This window comes from Muscardinus avellanarius (genome assembly GCF_963383645.1).
Source record: "Muscardinus avellanarius genome assembly, chromosome: 8".
Classification (NCBI taxonomy): Eukaryota; Metazoa; Chordata; class Mammalia; order Rodentia; family Gliridae; genus Muscardinus; species Muscardinus avellanarius.
The window spans coordinates 76,730,564-76,751,320 of record NC_137794.1 but is presented as its reverse complement, the minus strand read 5'-3'; the positions used below and the strand labels follow the sequence as shown (position 1 = coordinate 76,751,320).

Sequence of the window (20,757 nt, the reverse complement as noted above, 5' to 3'; positions counted from 1 at the left end):
TAAGAGTTCTACAGACAGTAAAAGGCAAAGCAGTAGTGTAAATTGCCTGATACAAGAAAAGTAGGTAATATTAGCTAATATCTAAAATAGTCCATAGCATTTTATTTTTATATATTTTGTTACTGCTATAGTTTATTCCACTTGAGATGATTTATGGGGTAATTTTCTGTTCTCTGCATTTTAAGCTCCATGCCTATCTGTAAGGTATATTAGGAGACATTTGTATCTTGCATATCAACTCAATGAGTCTCTCTTATTCTTTAAACCTCAGAAAATAAAACACATAAAACTTCTGAGTTTTCCCTATTAGTCCTTGTAACCTATACTTGTCATGATCTCTCTTTCAGAAATTAGAAAAGAAAAATCTGGGAAGACTTCTTCATCTCTAAAGGATAAAGGTAATAGAGTCAATTTAACATAATATTGAAAATTAATTAACGAAAATGTCTAAATGAGTCAATTTTACATTAGTGACTTTGCAGATGTGTGAATCCAAACCTCACAGATCATACTCATATCTTTTAAAACTAGTATTTATTTGACCTTAAAATATTTTCTTCCTGTTTATTAGGCCTCCAAAATTCTTTGATTACAAAAAACAGGGAAGGAAGGAGGAAGGAAGGAAGGAAGGAAGGAAGGAAGGAAGGAAGGAAGGAAGGAAGGAAATAAGTATTCTTAAGCAATAAATGGCATATAGGTATATATTTTCCTCATAGCATGCATAACCATGAGTAACATTATGTATATATGGGCCATATATATCATATATGATATATAAAAATAGGACTCAAATCCATGCACTCTTTCAATTTATAATTGTATATCTATCAATCATCCATCTTTGGTGTGCAATACCTTCCAAACACTTGCTAATCGTGGAGAAAAAAGACCTCAAAGCTAAAAACAGAGAATAATTGAAGCTCTAAATCTTGTGTTGTCAAATGCTCTTAGGCTTGTTCTGTCTGCTTTAATCTTGTCAGGCCCTTTATTGTTATAAAAGCATAAAATTTTTACTTAAACTTTATGACTCCAGTTTCTTAATGGACAAGATGCCTTTCTTTTCTGCCCATCCAAATTCTAGTCTTGTTTCTAAAAATAATACTCACATAGACATCAAGTTCTCTCCTTTTATTCCATCGTTCCCTGAATCCCTTTCTTCTGAATCAATGCACTTACATTTCTAAATTATTATATAATAATATTTACATTTATGAATTAACTAAAATACCACTTATTTTGGCATTAAGATTTGTTATTATCCACCTTTTTATGTGAACTAATTAGTACCACACTCAATGATTTTTCACTGCTGTTTAACATGCAATAATCAATACAGACATGGATAGGTACCAGGAATACAATGAAAACATAATCTTTGTCAGGACATTATTTATAACATAATTACTTAAAATGTAAGAATTATAGAGGAGTACAGCATGCTATGAGAGGGAGAAAGAGTAGATTCAAATTAAGTCTGAGGAATCAGGAAAGTGTTACAGGAAGAAATGTTCAATACAAGGGAGAAGGCTGAGGATTTCCTCAGCAACATTCTGGGCATTGTTTGGAAGAAGTCCAGGAGCAGGACATCTGCCTTTTGACAGGCACATTGATAAATACTTATTTTGTGTTAGCCAGATGTGCTTGTTACCTCAGTTTTTTTTATATAAATAATGAACTTGAGGTATGAATAATGTGAGTTACACATAATTGCATTGCAGAAGAGGAAAAGATGAGTCAAAACCAATTCTGCCCTGCCCAATGTTAAAGTCCATCTTTCATTTTAACACTGGCACTACTTGATCCTTAGAATTATTGTATTTGTATACGTAAATATGAATTTTCTTTGAATGTAAACCTCCTTACATAAACTTTAAAATACACTTGGCATATGGTCACTGTGTAGGCAGTATAGAAAAAAACATTTTTGTCTTTTTGCTTTTGGGTTGATTCTATTAGAAAAAAACCCTTCCCTTCTCTTCCTCCACTCTCATTTTATCTGCAAATTAACAAAAACAGTATTATTGATTATGCATGGCCAAAAAATATACCACCAGAAATTTGTGTGTGTGTGCATACATGTGTGTCTGTGCATGAAATTTGAAATTATCAGTTTACACAAGCAACACCTTCCCTCTCTCCAACATAGTATGCAGTGCTTTTATTTTGGTCTGGTTTTGTGTGACAGGAGTGTTGGTTCCACACTTTCCCATTTACTAGGAAAGTAGCTCAAGAGAAAGGCTGGATATACTGCCAAAGCTATTGTTGGGCAATGATAATTATAAAAATATTAAACTACCAATGAAGACTTTACTTGAGCCAGACCAGAAACTAATTAGAAAAGTTAATTGTAAAATTATATCTCATAAAACCAAACATGGGGAATTTAAGTACACACTGACTACTTCACTACATAGATTCATATCATTTCTGTTTGCTTATATGGTTATTAATGCATAATTGTAGGCAGTTACCTAGTAAATACTTTTTCTCAATTACTTTTTTACTCTTTACAAATGTCTTCACAATCATTAGAAAATCACATACAATAAAAAAGATTTTATGTATGATTACTGACTTAGGACAATGTAAAAGGTACTTTCCCCCCCAATGTTTTTGTAATATATGAGTTGAATATTGATTTTTGAAAATAATTTTCTTGATCATATTTTTTGAATATAATTTGTCATCACTAAAAACCATGGAAATCTTGTTATATCACCTATAAGATTTAGGGTCTTCAAAAACCTCTGTGGCATCTCTTTGAAGCCTGCTGCTAAGCTGGGACAGAATCATAATGCGACAATTTCACTTGCTGAAAAGCCACTGATATCTCTTCAGTCACTGTATTTTAGGAGTTCTTTCTATTAATCAGAGAAGAGGTAGCCTGCATTTGCCAGTCTTTCATAGATTCACATACTGCAGTAATAGTAAAATTCTAAGCCAGCATTATTACACAAATATTACTTGGGACAACCTTTACTGGGGATAGTGTAATCAGGAGTAAATTAGGTATACAGAGATCATCATTAGGCTTGTCTTTTTATTTAAGGTTGTGTAGAGACTCCTAGGAATAATTTCTCTAAAGAAAGCAGAAGAAAGATGCATCATGTCTTTTAGTACTGCCTCAAAATATAGATTTGTCTAGACTATTGGACTCACTTAAACCTCTTAACATCTCAACACATGGATGAGGCAGATTCCTGCTGATGTAGCCTAGGCCATCCAGAACCAGAACAGCCTGCTAATGACCTGAGTTATTGGTTCTCTGTCTTGGAGGATCCACTCTTTCCCCATTGCACTTACTGCTAATGGATGGTCAAAACTATCTGGCTATGGAAAATTTATCTTTGGTCCAAGGAACTGAAAAACAAATATAAAGCTAAAACTAAGACAACAAAAAGATTAATTGATTTATCTATCTCTGATAATCCAGTAGAAGCATCTTTAAATTCCTCTGTTTTTGTAGAAACATCATGAGTTAACTGAATCACTAACTATCTGCGTGTCCCCACTCTGTATACGCCAGAGGATTCTCAACAGAGCTTATCTTCCTTTCTGTCTTCCTTTATTTCCTCAGGACCATGTATGTGATCGTCCCCAGCTTCCATTTCCCTTCAACAGGATTTTTCTTCACCATTCTCTTTGGTCAAGCCAAAGTTAGAGTTAAGGCCAGAGTAGGTTGTCTGAGGATTTTGAAACTGATCCTCAAAAATGCTATACTTTATCATAGATAAGCACCTCAGTTCATTACCATGTCTGTCTCTAGGGGTGGTAAAGGTAAAACTGAACCAAAGTACTGATTTATATTTCCTTCTTAATATAAAATTACAGTCTTTCAGATAATACTCTCACTTGTTTTTGTCAGATTTGATGTCTCACTCACCTCTTGGTGAGTGATGTCTCTCATCAGAGACTGATGAGACAAGTCTGTGTACTTATTAAATTAGGTCAAGACACCCTGAGATCCAAAAGGACACTGACGAGGGAATATTTGCAAGAACATCAGAGCAGCCCTGACCCAGGCTGGAGGAAGATGACATCCTACCATTAGCTAACTTGGAAACAGAAATCACTTTTATTTTTAAAGAACTTTTCCTAACATTTAAGATGATGAGTTTACTACCCTCAGATGTTCTATAAGAGTGTATGTTATTTTGTTCCTTCCTTCTTTCCCCAGTATAACCAAAGTCATCCTGAGGACCTTCTGCCTAGGTCTATTGTATAACTACTTTAATGTTACACAAGCATTCACACTCAACTGTTTAAATCTGCGTGCTGAATCTGGAGTTTGAGACTCCGGGCCACCCTGCCGGGAGTCTGTCCCCATCACGACTTCTCATTTCACAACACATTAATTCTTTTGGCTTAGCCAGGATGTGAAAGAGCAGTAAATTACTCCCATCAGCTTGAAAAATATTTAATGAAGCTTCACAGCGTGTTTGCTCAATTCATGGCTCTTGATTTCATCTTTACACACTGAAATACAGGAATAAAAGGCCCTATATATTAAGCATTATAAATAGCAACTTGGACACTGATCTGCCACCACAGCCATTTAAAAAATTCTACGTGTTATATGAATATTTTAGGCAAAGCTTTTCCCCAAGAAAGTCTTGCTTTGAAGTACACGGCCTTTACATTTTTAATTTTTAAAAAGAGTCTCACTAAGTTGCTGAGGGTGTTACTAAGTTGCTGAGGTTGGCCTTGATCCAGCAATTCTCCTGTCTCAGCCTCTAAAGTACTGGAATTACAAGCCTGAGCTACCATGCCCTGCTGTATGTAGCTTTTTAAATTTAATTTTTAATAGACAATTATATATATTTTAAGGGCACAATGTGATTTTTTAAGATATGTTCACAATGTGAAATAATTAAATAGAATTAACCAATCTATTACCACATATATTTGTAGGGGAATACAAACATTTAAAATTAACTCTTTGCAATTTTACAATATACAGTACATAAATAAATGTTTATGTGCAATGTATCAGTGAAGTTTTTTCCTTCTGTCTAAACTGAAATGTTTTGATGTTCGATCAACATTTCTCATCTCCCCATCTCCCCCCTCTCTTAGCCTCTAGTAAGCATGATTCTACTCTCTACTTGTATAACTTTAGTTTTCATATAAGTAAGATATGTTATCTGCCTTTCTGTGATAGGCTTATTTTACTTAGCAGAATATATCTAAACTCATTATTGACATATTCTTAGCCATTTGGACTTAGTCAATTCTGAGTGACTGGTAGGATACATCTCTATTTGCAGGTCCCCCCATCATATTCTTTGCACTCCCATCTCAAAACAAAAAGTAGGAAAAGAAACAATGCTGGTTTCCTCTCTCTTTTTATTGTTGCATTGCAATCATACATCTTGATGAATGAAGTTCAGGATGATAGAACCATGCACAAACACAGCACTCATGGAGCCCTCCCCAGTTCCTACCCTATTCCTTTCCCCTTCCCACCTTCTCATGTCCAGTACAGTGATTGATAGGTTTGTGTATGTGTGCCATGTCATTGAGGTGTTTCCTTCTTCCCTCTTCCCCTCTTCCTCAGTTAGGTTGCTTTCTTCACTCATCTAAGGTTTCTCCTCCTTTGTCTGGAGTCCTTCCTGTTCCCCTGTTCCATTTACTCCCTAGTGTCCATATATGATGGAAAAATCCAACGTTTTACATTTTGTGACTGACTAATCTCACTTATCATAATCTTTTCCAGTTCTATCCATTTCTTTCCAAATAACATAATTTCTTTCTTCTTTGTGGCTGAATAAAACTCATTGTGTACATATCCTATACTTTTGTAATTCATCTGTTGATGGACACCTTTGCTGGTTCTATACTTTGGCAATTGTGAACTGTGCAGGTATAAATGTAAATGTGCATGCATTAGTCCTCCAGTTACGTTTCCATTCTTTTGGGAAAATATCCAGGAGTGGTTTAGCTGGATCATATGGTAGGTTCAATCGCATTCTTCTGAGGATCCTACAAACTGTTTTCTGAATTGGTTGTATTAATTTGCAATTCCACCAACAATGTATTAGAGTTCCTATTTCTTTATATTCTCATGGGCATTTGTTATTGTGTTTTTAATGATTGCCATTCTAACTGGAGTTAGGTAAAATCTCAAGGTAATTTTTATTTGTATCTCTCTAATTGTTAACAATGTTGAACATTTTTATTATATACATTTCTTGCCATTTGAATCTCTTCTTTTGGGAAGACGTATATATTTAGTTCCCTTGTCTATTATTTTATTGTTTTTTTTTAGCCATGAGTTTCTTGTAATCTACATATATGCTGTCTGCATGAAATGAACCTTACAAGTAAAGATACTCACAAACTAGAGTAAAAGCCTGGAGTAAGGTAACCCATGCTAATGGAACTTGAAGACAAGGAGGGATAGCAACTCTCATATCAAACAAAATAGACTTCAAGCCTAAACTTATGAGAATAGACAAAGCAGGTCACTTTTTTCTGGTAAAAAGAACAATCCAACAAGAGGATATAACAATAGTCAACATTTATGCTCCAAACATAGGTACAATTATTTTCATAAAACCCTGTGATATTCTCACATAGAGCCCAATACAATAATATTGGGAAACTTCAACACTCCTCTCACACCACTAGTTATATATTTCAGACGGAAGGTCAGTAAAGATGCCTTATATCTCAAGAACACCATAAACTAAATGGACCTATCAGACACAGAATATTCCACCCAACTACAGCTGAATTTACATTCTTTTCAGCTGTTCATGAAACTTTCTCCAAAATAGACCATATCCTGGGCCACAAAGCAAGCACTAGCAAATTCAAAAAATGTGACATAACCCCCTGCATCTTTTCAAACCACAATGTGGCATGATACTAGCAATAAACTATTAGAAGATCCGGAGAAACTTTATAAACATATAGAGACTGAACACCACACTGCTGAATGAGGAATGGGTCCTAGGATAAATAAAAAGGGGTTAAGAAATTCCTAGAAATAAGTGAAAACAAAGACACAACATATTAAAATATCTCAGTTACTATGAAGGTAGTATTAAAGGGAAAATTCATAGCAATCAGTGATCACCTAAGAACAGAAATCACCAAATCAATAACCTAATGACATACCTCAAGGCCCTTGAAACTATACTACAAAGAGATAGTAATAAAAACAGTGTAGTACTGACACAAAAGCAGACACATCAATGGAGCAGAATAGAAATCTTAGAAACAAATCCACACATTTACAGCCAATTGATTTTTGACAAAGGGGACCAAAACATATACTGAAAAAAAAAAAGCTTCTTCAACAAATGGTGTTGACAAACTAGTCATACATATGCAGAAAATGGAAATAAATCCCACTTTCTCACCCTGCACAAAAGTCAATTAAAGATGAATCTCAGACCTAGAAATTAAACCAGAGACCTTGCAGCTATGTGAGGAGAGCAGAGGACCAACACTCCAACACACAGACATAGGTAAAAACTGCTTCAACAAGACCTCAAAGGCACACGAAATTAAAACGAGGACCAATATGTGGTATTGCATTAAATTGAAGAGCTTCTATGCAGCAAAGGAAACTCTCAAGAACCCTAAAAGAGAGGTGACAGAATGAAAGACTTTTGCCAGCTACTCCTCCAATAGAGGACTAATATCCAGTTTTCACTTTCCATTGTATTAAAAGCCATGTTCATCCGCAAAGTGGATACTGAGTTTGAAATATTGCAGGAGGAGGAACATATGGGTTTATTCATTTTGATACTGGGCGTTCTATCTCTGAGCTACACCCCCCAGTCCTATTTTTTTTAAAAAAGTTCTTGCTAATTTTCTGAGGCCGGCCTAAAATCTTTCATCTTCCTATCTCAGCCTCCCAAATACTAAGATTACAAGCATGCACCAGCACGGCTAGGTCATCTTCTGTTTTTTATTTATTTTTTATTTATTTTATTTTATTTTATTTTATTTTATTTTTTGGTGGTACTGGGGTTCCTGGAAGCCCTTCCACCTCTGGGCTACACTCCCAGACCTATTTTATATTTTTTTATTTGGAAACAGGGTCTCTTAAGCCAGTAGAGCTGGCTTCGAACCTGTGCGATCCTCCTGCCTCTGCCTCCCAAGCGCGGGGATTACAAGCGTGCGCCACCACGCCCGGCACATCTGTTTTTGAATAGGCTGCTGGGAAAGACTACTGATATTCAAAGTAATGTATGTCTGGAATCCATAGTATGGTATTGATCACATTATATTGAAGCTGTTGAAATACAATTTTGTTTAGCTTATTTCAACCATAGACTGCATTTTTAAGATATAGGGGTTTTGGATAAAATTGGCTCATAATTTTTAAAATTTATTTATTTATTTATTTATTTATTTATTTATTTTATTGGTGTGTTGTGTTTGTACATCTTAAAGGAGTACAAGACGGTAGAGGCACGCATATACACATCACTCACTTAGCCCTTACCCTATTCACACCCCATTTTTCCCCTCCCTCTTTTCATGTTTGGCTTACTGATTGACTTTGATATGTGAATGTACAGCATGCACATTAGGGAGTTTCCTTCTTCTCTCCTCCCATCCTCCCAGTAAGGTCTCCTTATTTGCTCATCTATGATTTTTCCTTCTTCGTCTAGAGTTCTTAATATGACTCTTTTCCTCCCTCACTTCCACATATTAGGGAAAGCATTCAACTTTTTACATGGTGTGACTGATATTTAGCTTTAATATTTACTTTTTTAGTCAAGTCTGAAGATTAAAACATTACATTTACATGACATATGCTGTGATTTCCATTTTGTTGCTTATTTATTTTTTTAAACATATCCTAAAAAAGTAAACTGAGTTAGTGCTGATTAGATAGTTTGGGGAAATTCTAGATGCTGATGTCATATGTTTTTGAAAACTGTAAATAAATTCCTATCCATTCAAGTGCTCATTCTCTTCAACTAATGAAAATATTATAACTAATTAAAGAATTCATCTTTACTCTGAGAACAAATGTTCAAAGGAGAGCTTGTTGTATTCTGCACTGTTATTTCTTTGCCTTTAATGATAAAATCATTTTTCATAAAAATTATCATATTTATATCTAGACTCATCTTACTGATAGCTCACCATTCCATTTTATATATGTTCTCAAATCTCTTTATTATGGATTCAAATAAATGTTCATTGTTTTTCTCCAGAGCCTATTAAGGTGAAAGAAGTGAAGGTTTCAGTTTCCCTAAAGGAAAAAGGTAATATTCTGTAATGAAATGTGAAATCACCTTTATCTGCCTCTTACATATTCGGTTCTTTGCAATGAAGTAATGCATCATTTCTTTTCTCAGGCTTTCAAAAGTATGGTTTTTATTTGCCCTCATACTTTTGAAAAAAGCAAAATAACTTATTTTATATAATCAAATTCTAATGTATACAATTAAATAAAAATAGGTATGTCAGAAATACTTTCAAAACTTTTTAAAAATTATATGTCCATGGGCTAGTGGTAGATATGGGAGATGGAGGAATAAACATTTTATAAATATTCAAAGGAGATTCTTAAGAACCACCATAAAAAGCCAATATTTAGGATAAAATGAAGTGCTTTAGGTTTTTCCCAGAAATATCTGCATCCCAAGAAAATATCATAGATAGAAGGTGCATAGAGGCTACAAGGGGGCAATTCCTTCCTCTTACATATAAGTAAACCTTATTGATCTTGAAGCTTTTTAAAAAGATTGTATTGTGTGGCAGAGTAAACATTATAACAACAATTCCCATAGTCAAGCCCTGTGCTCTTTCTATTGTGCTTTCTTGTACTCCAGGCCTATCACTGCAGTAAGTCCTAGTCTTAGAATAAGGTAGGTTCTGGTATCCTGTACATCAAATTTGGTCCTCTAAAACATAACTGAATATGATAATTCCAGTGCAACATGCTGAGTTACTAGATAATTCAAATATATTCTGTAAATATGGCATTATTCTTAGAGTTATTTTTCTTGGTGTTAAAATAAACATGAGAAACTTTCTATTGTACACATATTGATGAATCATTGAAGCCAGAGATACCATAAGATATACCTACCATGTAAATAGATTTTTATAACTAGAACATATCATATCCTAATAATAAAAATAAGAAGTAAGAAACAATAGCTGAAATCTGTCTAAACTATTAAAGTTTTTAAAAATTACAAATACATTTGTAATTATATAAATTATATTTATATATTATAAAGCCAACATAAGTATTAGAACTATGTATCTAAATTGTTTTTAATTATTTTCCTGGGAGGAAGATTATTGTATTCAGAATTCAATATTTTAAACTTGACAATATTTTTTTTGTGTGTGTGGGTCTGGGGATGGAACCTAGGGGCATTAGACCTCCAAGCTACATCCCCCACCCTAATTTTTTATTCTTTATTTTGAAACAAGGTCTCACTAAGTTGCAAAGGGCCTAAGTAGCTGAGGCTGTCTGTGAACTGCGATCCTCCGGTCTCAGCCTCCAGAATGCTGGGATTACAAGTGTGCGCCACCACACCTGGCTAACTTGACAATATTTTAAAAATTTATAAAAGTTTTTAAATACCCCAAATTTACTAAAACTGGATCATTTTAATAAACCAAAAATTATATTATTTCAACTGATACTAACATGGTTTTACAAACAGCTTTTATTACATTGGATAAATGGCTTCAGATAACAAAACAAGAAAAAAACTTACTGAAGTTTTTATAGAATGACAGTATAATCATGACTTCGAGGAAAAATTGCACCAGACAGCATTAAACATGCAAGAAAGACTTTCTTTGATAACTATTGCAATAAGAAAGAAAGATTGTTATGTTAGAAAAAAGAGATTAAGCTCAACTTCATTGAAAAAGAAGGCACTGGGCACTGGGATACATTAGTGAAAAAGTAACTGAAGATGTTAGGGAGACAGGGAAGGTGATTAGATCATCTGTGCTTGGCAACTGGGACTTACCTAAATTAGGTTTTTACTTCTGATCCAGAGACGATGGCTCCCAGGTCCTCCAGAAAGACATTCCTGAACTGTAAAACTGGCAAAAGGCAAGAAGATGACTTATCTCTCTCTGCTTACTGCAAATAAGCAGGGAAAGAATTTATAATTAAAACATATTATATTTTTTTATAAAAAGGAGAGTGATCAGAGGTTTGTAGTTAGAAAGAAATAAATCTAAAATTTAGTTAAATTGAGATCAATGGTAATGCCATTTGGGTCAACGACACACAAAATAGAAAATAAAATATTCAGAAAAGAAAAGCCCAACTGGGCTTGGTGGCTCATGTCTGTAATCCCAGTGCATAGGAGACTAAGACAGGAGGATGGGAGGGTGCAGTCCATTCTCAGCAACTTAGTGAGACCCTATTTCAAACTAAGAAAATAAAAAGCTGAGGGTATACCGCAGAAGTAAAATGCCCCTGGGTTCAATTTCCAGTGCCAAAAAAATTTAAAAAAAATTAAAAAAAAAAAACAAAGAAGAAAAAGGGGAAGAGAATATTAAAGAAAATAAAATCCTGTTAACAATATTAAGGAAATTTCTTAATAAAAGAAGTTATTGGGTGAATGTTGTTGATGCATGCCTATAATCCCAGTATGTGGCAGGTTGAGACAGGAGGATTGAAGGTTTGAGACTAGTCAGAGCAATTTAGTGAGGCCTTCAGCAATCTAGGGAGACCCTGTTTTAACATAAAAAATAAAAAGGGCTGGGAATATAGCTCCAAGGTAGAATGCTTCTGGATTTAATACTCACTACCAAAAAAAAAAAAAAAAAAAAAAAAAAAAAAAAAAAAAGGAGTAATTTAAGCTTTTCCTAAGACCTAAGACATCACGACTTAGGTTCAAAGCCAAACGTTGTGGCACACTCTTGTAATACCAGCATTTGGGAGACTGAGAGCAGAGGATCGTGGTTCACAAACAGCCTCAGCTATTTAGCGGAGACCTTTGCAAATCAGCGAGACCCTGTTTCAAAAATAAAAGAAGACTAAAAAACAGGGCTGGGCATGTAGCTCTAAAGTAGAATACCCCTGGGTTCTATCCCCAGTACTGCCAAAAAAAAAAAAATCAATATAATTCAGTATTAATTATATATACATATATATGTTATTTTATATATATGTTATTCGCAAAAGAAAAATTCTGCATATTTTGAAAAATAAATTTAATTAATATTTTAATATGTAAGTAGATTTTTATAACTAGAACATATCATATCCTGATAATAAATAATACGTAAGAAGTAAGAAAGAAACAATAGCTGAAATCTGTCTAAACTACTGAGTTTTTTTTTAAATTACAAATACATGTATAGTTACATCGGGTGTGGTGGTGTACTCTTGTAATCCCTGTGCTAAGGAGGCGGAGACAGGAGGATTGCGCAGGTTCGAAGACCCTGTTTCCAAATAAAAAAGTATAAAATAGGTCTGGGAGTGTAGCCTGGAGGTAGAAGGGTTTCCAGGGACCCCAGTACCACCAAAAAACAAACAAAATACATTTAGAGTTATATAAATTGTATTTATATATTATTATAAAGCAAAGATAAGTATTAGAGCTATGTATCTAAATTATTTTTATAACCCTCGGAGGAAGATTATTGCATTCAGAATTCAATATTATAAACTTGACAATGTGTGTGTGTGTGTGTGTGTGTGTGTGTGTGTGTGTGTGTGTTGTTGTTGTTGTTGTTGTTTTATTTTGTTTTGTTTTTTGCATGTTTGGGGATGGAACCTAGGGGCATGTGATCTCTGAGCTACACCCCCTGCCCCAATTTTTTATTCTTTATTTTGAAACAGGGTCTCACTAAGTTGCAGAGGGCCTCACTAAGTAGCTGAGGCTGTCTGCAAACTGCGATCCTCTGGTCTCAGCCTCCCAAATGCTGGGATTACAAGTGCGCGCCACCACGCCTGGCTAACTTGACAATATTTTAAAAAGTAAAATAAAATTCAAAATTACTTCAACATAGTAGAAGCCAGGTTCAATAAAAGTGAGGTGTGACACAGATATCTGATAATCATTAAAATGAGATACTGGAAGAAGGCAAGGTGTGGCTGTAATATCATAACTGGTATAACTGGTTTACATCATGCTTAGTTTGAGTTCCTCTTTGGACATTAAAAGAGAAATGTAGAGTTAGCATCTGGCTCTTTGGATGTGAGGTCTAGAACAGAGATTTGGCTTGAAGATATAATAGTTTGATATATTGGCCTGTGATGGAATTCAAAGATATAGGTGCACAAGACAGACCCAAAGGTAAGAAAAACAAAGTTTTTATTAAAGTTAGAGCAAAGTTAGGATTGAAATCTGAGGAAGCCAAAACAATCTTCATAGCATGAATGCAGTCGGACAGCTTGAGGGGCAATTCTAGTAATTTATCTGCAAGCCTTTTATTTTCTGGAAGATGGTATCTTATGCATGTTCTGTTATCACTAGTTTTTGCTTCTCATGGCAAACAAAAGTCCTGATGGTGGTTCCATACGTATTAATTAAATTTTGGTTTATCCAGATAAAAACATTCAGGGGGAAAATCTCAATGATTTTTTTTGAAGGAGTACATGTTGTACATTCTGCTTTTATGAGAAGTAATCCAAGAGTTTGCCACAGGTATTTATCCCATGGAATACCTTTCAGAATATGCTAACTCCAGAGATTCCATCTAAACTGCTGCACCCATCTCATACTGCTACACCCAGTGACCACACATGTGATGATGCCCAATGATTAACACAAAAAGACTGAGCTCCTTTAAAAAAATTCTGGATTCAGTGAAATTTAATGCTCTTAATCTGTTTATATTATAGGGATTTATTTTGTCTTTTATAACTGATAATTCTAATAAGAAAACCCAATTAATCTATATGTTTGGTTCATCATTCCGAGTTTCCAAAACTGTTTTGAAATACTGAAATTCGCATTTATCATTTTTATTCATGTTATTGTCATTGCTTTAAGAAATACTGACTTGCTATAATATTTTATCTGATTTAATAATCCACAGTAATATATTAATTGTGTATACTTTTTGTGCCTTGTTCTCATTTAATTGGTTAAGGGCCACTAAAAATACAGATGATTTATTGATTGAGAAAAGATCAATCAGGATTTTAAAGTATAAAATGTCAGTAGATACCTGTACAAATTCTGGTTCCTCATTTTATGAAGTATTATTAAAGTGAAATTATACCAGTAACAGAAGCACTTTTGCTTTAAGCAGCAATTTATAGCATAATAATTTTCTTGTTATGTCCATCATGCCCAAAATGCCACTATGGTAGAATGTGCAAGGATTATACAGTTGGTAAGGAAAGTGATTCAGCGTACTACAATTTTCTATAAGCATTGGCTTTACAAAATTAATTTATACAAATACTGTGACTTACTACTTCTTTTATACAAAGGGTAAAATATAACCATGATATGCATAAAATTATATGTATATGAAATACATGTTTGTTTTCCATTTATGATTCTCTATTCTATTCTATTCAGTCCTTTTTTATTTTTATTTATTTATTTTTTTGGTGCTACTGGGGTTCCTGGAAGCCCTTCCTCTGGGCTACACTCCCAGACCTATTATATATATATATATATTTTTTTTTCTTTTTTTTGAAACAGGGTCTCTTAAGCCAGCTAGGCTGGCTCCGAACCAGCGCGATCCTCCTGTCTCTGCCTCCCAAGCACGGGGATTACAAACATGTGCCACCACGCCCGGCTTCTATTAAGTCCTATTTAAAGGGGCAGAAATAGAACTGGGCCCAGTCGTGCACGCTTGTAATTACAGTACTGGAGAGGCTGAGACAGGAGGATCACAAGTTTGAGGAGAGCCTCAGCAACTTATAGAGACCTCAGCAACATAGCAAGATCTTGTTTCAAAATAAAAAAAATAAATAAATAAAGCCGGCCATGGTGGCGCATGCTTGTAATCCCAGCATTTGGGAGGCTGAGACAGGAGGATCTCTGTTCAAAGCCAGCCTCAGCTACTTAGTGAGTCTCTTTGCAACTCAATGAGACCCTGTTTCAAAATAAAAAATAAAAATAAAAAATAGGTCTAGGGGCATAGCTTGGAGTATAATACCACTTGGTTTCATCCCCAGTTCCAAAATAATTAATTAATTCATTCATTAATTGGCTGAGAATATAGCTCAGAGATAGAATGTCTCTGTGTTCAATCCCCAGTACCAAAAGAAAAAAAAAAAAAGTAGTGCAGAGTAAAATTAGAAGAGAGTGAGTTACTATCACTCTACAATTCTACTTTTCTTATCATTTCATTATTTTTCTCTCCTTGAGGGGAATTCCTTTTCATATCAGAACAGTCCACTTCTTTTCTCCTTTACACTTTAAAAGCTTTTGATTATATTATTTTTATATAAGGTCATCTATTATTTTACATACCTGAATAAGATATAGGATGATCCAAACTTAAACCTAAGATGCCTTTTTAACTTTATTGATGACTTTTGCTTCATGTTTAGAAAACCAGTGCTGGTACCTGAAGAAACAAGTTGAGATTCTAGTTGATAACTCTCTCTTGCAAAACCAAAGAATGTCTGTTTGTTTACCTTGACAAGTGATTATTGCAAGCTTTCTGAACCCAGTGAATAGTTTAAAGCCGATTGGCTCATTAGTTGAAATATACCCAGTGAGTTATCTTGCAATCTTCAAACAACATCATGCAGCCTTGTTCAGACTGACGATTCTTTGTGTGACCTACAACGTGTGCAGCCACCTCCAATTATATCTTACCTATTTAAGTGCATCCACTTCACACTGGGAAGCTTCAGGGAAGGAAAGAATAATGAGGCTAGACATAAATAGGCATAAGAGGAAGAACAGATAAAGGCAGAGGGGCACTATCAGAAATGCGGTGCATTCTATTTAGCATACACAGAAGACAAAGAACTGCGAAGATGAAATGGTGACAGAACGAGGCAGGGACAATGTATGCATTTATTCTATGCTGAAAAGAGACTATGCCCTCTGGCCCATTTTGTGTTTTTAAGTGTCCACTCAGAATACTTTTTTAGAGCGTCAAACTCCTAAGGGAATCTTGCCAAGGAAGGACTGCAGAATCAGATTTAGGCATAAAGTATTAAATCATACATTAAGTGCTGGCATTGGGAACATCAGCCATTTTAGGGCTATACCTACAGAAGCTTATAAAGCACAATTTTATTTTATTATTCATTGTGGACCTACTGGGGGGATGAGAGGCATATAACAGAGATTGAAACAGAGAACATGTATGTAGAGAGGTATATTTCTGTGTGTGTGTGTGTGTGTGTGTGTGTGTGTGTGTGTGTGTGGTGTGTGTGTGTGTGTGAGAGAGAGAGAGAGAGAGAGAGAGAGAGAGAGAGAGAGAGAGAGAGAAAGAGAGAGGGAGAGAGAGAGAGAGAGAGAGAGAGAGAGAGAGAGAGAGAGAGAGAGAGAGAGAGAATATGTTATGGGAAAAAGCACTGTGTTCAGCAGCTTCAACTTTGAAATAACTAGCTCTAAGTGAATGAATTCACTTAGCCATTCTGGATAATTTTGAGGGGAGCAAATTAAAGTCTGAACCTCACATGTGGCAGCCTTCAATGTCTGGCGGATGAGTCTAATGTGAGTTTCTACCCATGTAAGAATTTGAACTAATGAGACAGGAATACCACCTTGTGTTTTGGTATAAAAACGGTAAAAGGAAAGGTTAAATTTTTTATTTTCTTGTCATTTTGAAATCATTTTAGACAAAAATACCTAAGATTATATTATAATTGTTCTTATTACATATGGTGAGAAAACACAAATTTAGAGAGGCTTGGAAGCCACAGGTGAGATCATTTGGTTAATAAACAAGGGGAAATTTTTAAAGAGGATGATGTTTATTTATTTGGCTTTGGTCCATTTTTTTAACTGTAGCACAGAAAGTATCCTTGCAACTCTTTGATTTTGATGTGGTTGGTCCACCCCTTGAGGATTTCATCATCTTGTTCCTAGATCATTTGTGGACGATTGTTTTCTAAGGTGCTGGGGAGGGAACCCAGGGGCATTCTACCACTGAGCTACAAGCTCAGCCCTATTTTCGTTTAGTTTGGAAACAAGAGTTTTCCTAGGTAGCTGAGAGTCTTGATAAATTGCTGAGGCTGGATTCGAACCTTCAATCCTCCTGTCTTAGTTTCCCAAGAAGTAGGATTACAGGCACAGACGTCTAGCTGGAGGGTTCTTTTAACTCATGGACACTTGATACTGACTTACCAACATAATCCAGGTAAATGGGTTCACAGAGAATGCATGAAGCTTCAGTGGTTGAAAAGAGGAAGGAAAATGTTCAGTTGAGTAGTCAATAGCATAGTGAAGTAAAGATGCTTATAGAGGGATAAGATGAAACACTGGAAGAAGGTCAAGCTTGACTCCTGTGAACTGATCTCACCCAAACATAGGACACATTCTTCTGGAAATGAATCAAACTCAAAACCTCTCCGATTTATTTATTTTTTCACAGTTACACTTATCTGGACAAAAAAGTAGTATGTCCACTGCAGACAAAATCAAATGTTACTCATCACAGTGAACTGAGTCTGCACAAAGCATGCATTGCTCTTAAAACATACTTCAAAACAGACTTTCAAGTTTAGTGACCGACATCTTGAATCTGAAATATTGAAGGCAAGTTACTTATAATGAAAAGTAGTTCTACATCCCGTTCAATTAGGACTTATCTAGATGACAAAGTAAGGAAGTGTGTGTGTGTGTGTGTGTGTGTGTGTGTGTATGTGTGTGTGTGTGTGTGTGTGTATGCACACACAAGTAAGTGTATGTCTGTATTGTAGTAGGATTGGTAATAATAGTAATAGTAACAGGTTTTCCTCCCAAAGTCCAGATAATTACTCATAAGATAGGCAAGTCATGGACTTAAAATTTATCAGTTTTACTTATATTAAGTATAATTTTGCTTTATATAAAAACACACCTTTTTTTTTGCAGTACTAGGAATGGAATCCAGAGGCATTCTACCTCTTAGCTACACCCTCAGCTCCATTTTCTTTTTCTTTTCTTTTCTTTTTTTTTTTTTTGTAGTATAGGAGGTAGAACCCAGGGGCTTTTCTACCTCCGGGCTATACTCCCAGACCTATTTATTTTTTATTTGGAAACAGGGTCTCACTAAGTTGCTGAGAGCCTCACTAAGTAGCTGAAGCTGGCTTCAAACCTGTGCGATCCTCCTGTCTCCACATCCCAAGCTCAGGGATTACAAGCATGTGCCACCACGCCTGGCTCTAGCCCTATTTTTTTTATTCTTTATTTTGAAATAGGGAGGGTCTCACTGAGTTGCAAAGGACCTCACTAAGCAGCTGAGGCTGGCTGCAAACCCAGATCTTCCTGTCTCAGCCCCACAAAGGCTGGGATTACAAGTGTGCACCACCACACCCGGCTTAAAACTACACATTTTGTTTAAGATATATTTTATTTAAAATTGTCAGAAGTAACCAAGTGATATTATGTGCCTATGTGAATGCATCACAAAGAATCCCACTATTTTTTATAGTTATAATGCACCAATAAAAATAACGTAAAACAGGAATAAAATGACCATGGTGCCCAGTTTGCTTTGACTTGGCACTGTGCTAGCTGCTTCACTTTTCGCATTTAATTTGATTTCCACAGCCGTTTTCTTTTATTGGTTTAAAATGGAAGTGTTGAGAGTGTCTTGCCAAAGTCACCCAGTGACCTGTGGTGGGCTCTGGACCCCTCTGACACAGTGACCAGGGGCAAGTTCTCAGCCATCATGCTTCCTAGAATCTCTCAGACTAAAATGCACATGTGATTGACAAAGGCTAGCAGTGCTAATGCTCCTTTTATATAAATAGATTTTGTGATCTGTTTTTATACACGCAATTTTCCCATGACATTAAATAATAAATAGTACTTCAGGAGTGTGTGAGATGGCTATCAATTTTATATTATGCTCTGTCTATTTATTTAGTGTTACCAGCTCAATTTTGGAAGTTAATTAATATCATTTGTGATTTAATAACTGGATCAAAGAATAGAAACCTCAGTGGGTAACTACATTGTACATGCTAATTATAGTTTTAATGAATGCTGGTAGTTTATCTATGTAATACAATCTAGGTAATATAAATTACCTATGTGATATAAAATGTAGTTTTCTATATTGTTTTGATGTATGCAATGCTTAAAAACATTTAATTCTATGTATAGCCACAGTAGTAATAGCAATATGTTTGAGTTCTTAAAATATTCTATTTTAATTAGAAAAATCATAATTCAAATGCTAATTTTGCAACTTAATAGGGATTAGAGATTTTTACAAATATTTAAGCCTCAATATTGTCATCCAGAAAGTGGGTCTAATGATATTTCTCTCACAGAAGAAGTAGATTAGAATTAACTGGCCACTTAATCATTTTTATACAAAGCACTGTCTCAGCACTATTATATAACAACAAAAAAACTACATTTCAGGACTCATGGAGTTTATTATTTTGATCTTAGAGCACTGACTAAATGAACAATTAATACCATATAAATAAAACATAGATAATGCATATAATTCACTTAGCTTTGTGACTAACATGTGGCAAATGCAAACTATCATAGGTTGAAAAATAATCATGATTATTTTATTTTATTATGCACAGAGGGTTTCTATGTAGTTAAAAAGCAAATGTAAGGTGAGAAAGTGGGATTAATTTCCAATTTTCTGCATATGGTTAACCAGTTGCCAACACCATTTGTTGAACAGGCTATCTTTTTTCCACTGTATGATTTTGGCCCCTTTGTCAAAATCAATTGGCTGAAAGTGTGTGGATTTGTTTCTGGGTCTTCTATTCTGTTCCATTGGTCTATGTATCTGTTTTTGTGCCAGTAGCATGATGGTTTTATTACAATGGCTTTGTAATATAGTTTAAAGTCAGGTATTGTGATTCCTCCTGCATGGTTTTTGTTGCTGAGAACTACTTTGGCTCTTCTGGGCCTTTTGTTATTCCAAATAAATTTAAGGACTGCACAAGAGTCCATTCAAGATGGATCAAAGACCTGGAAATTAGACCAGAGAGCTTAAGGCTCCTCGAAGAGGGCATAGGTCCAACACTGCAACACACAGGCACAGATAAAAACTTTCTCAACAAGACCCCAAAGGCACAACGAATCCAAAGGTGAATCAATGGGTGGGACTGCATGAAATTGAAGAGCTTCTGTTCAGCAAAGGAAACTGTCAAGATCCTCAATCGAGAGCCAACAGAATGGGAGAAGTGTTTTGCCACCTACCCCTCCGATAAAGGACTAATATCTAGAATTCTAGAGAACTCAAGAAACTCAACACTAAAAAATCAAATCATCCAATCAAAAAAATGGGCAAGCAAACTAAATAGACACTTCAGGAAAGAAGAAATTCAAATAGCCAAAAAATGCATGAAAAAATGCTCAACATCATTGGCAATCAGAGAGATGCAAATCAAACCTACACTGAGATTTCACCTAACTCCAACTAGAATAGCATTCATTCAAAACACAACAACAGATGCTGGTGAGGATGTGGAGAAGTGGGAACTCTAAAACATTGTTGGTGGGATTGTAAATTAGGGCAACCACTTTGGAAAACAGTATGGAGAATCCTCAGAAGAATGGGAACAAATCTACCATTCGATCCAGCAATACCACTTTTGGGTATCTACCCAAAAGAAAGGAAACCAAACTACCAAACTAATGCATTTGTATCTATGTTCATAGCCGCACAATTCACCATAGCCAAACTGTGGAACCA

General features: G+C 35.1%; 1 protein-coding gene across 1 annotated transcript in view; it reads left to right on the top strand.

The window, feature by feature from the left end:
• TRDN (triadin) overlaps window positions 1-20,757 on the top strand; it is a gene marked incomplete at both ends in the record, with an annotated part of 326,113 nt that overhangs the window by 229,795 nt on the left and 75,561 nt on the right. Inside the window, 2 exons of the mRNA XM_080700116.1 lie at window positions 348-398; window positions 9,183-9,233. Coding sequence (XP_080556242.1) covers window positions 348-398; window positions 9,183-9,233 — 102 coding nt within the window. The remainder of the gene's footprint in view (window positions 1-347; window positions 399-9,182; window positions 9,234-20,757) is intronic.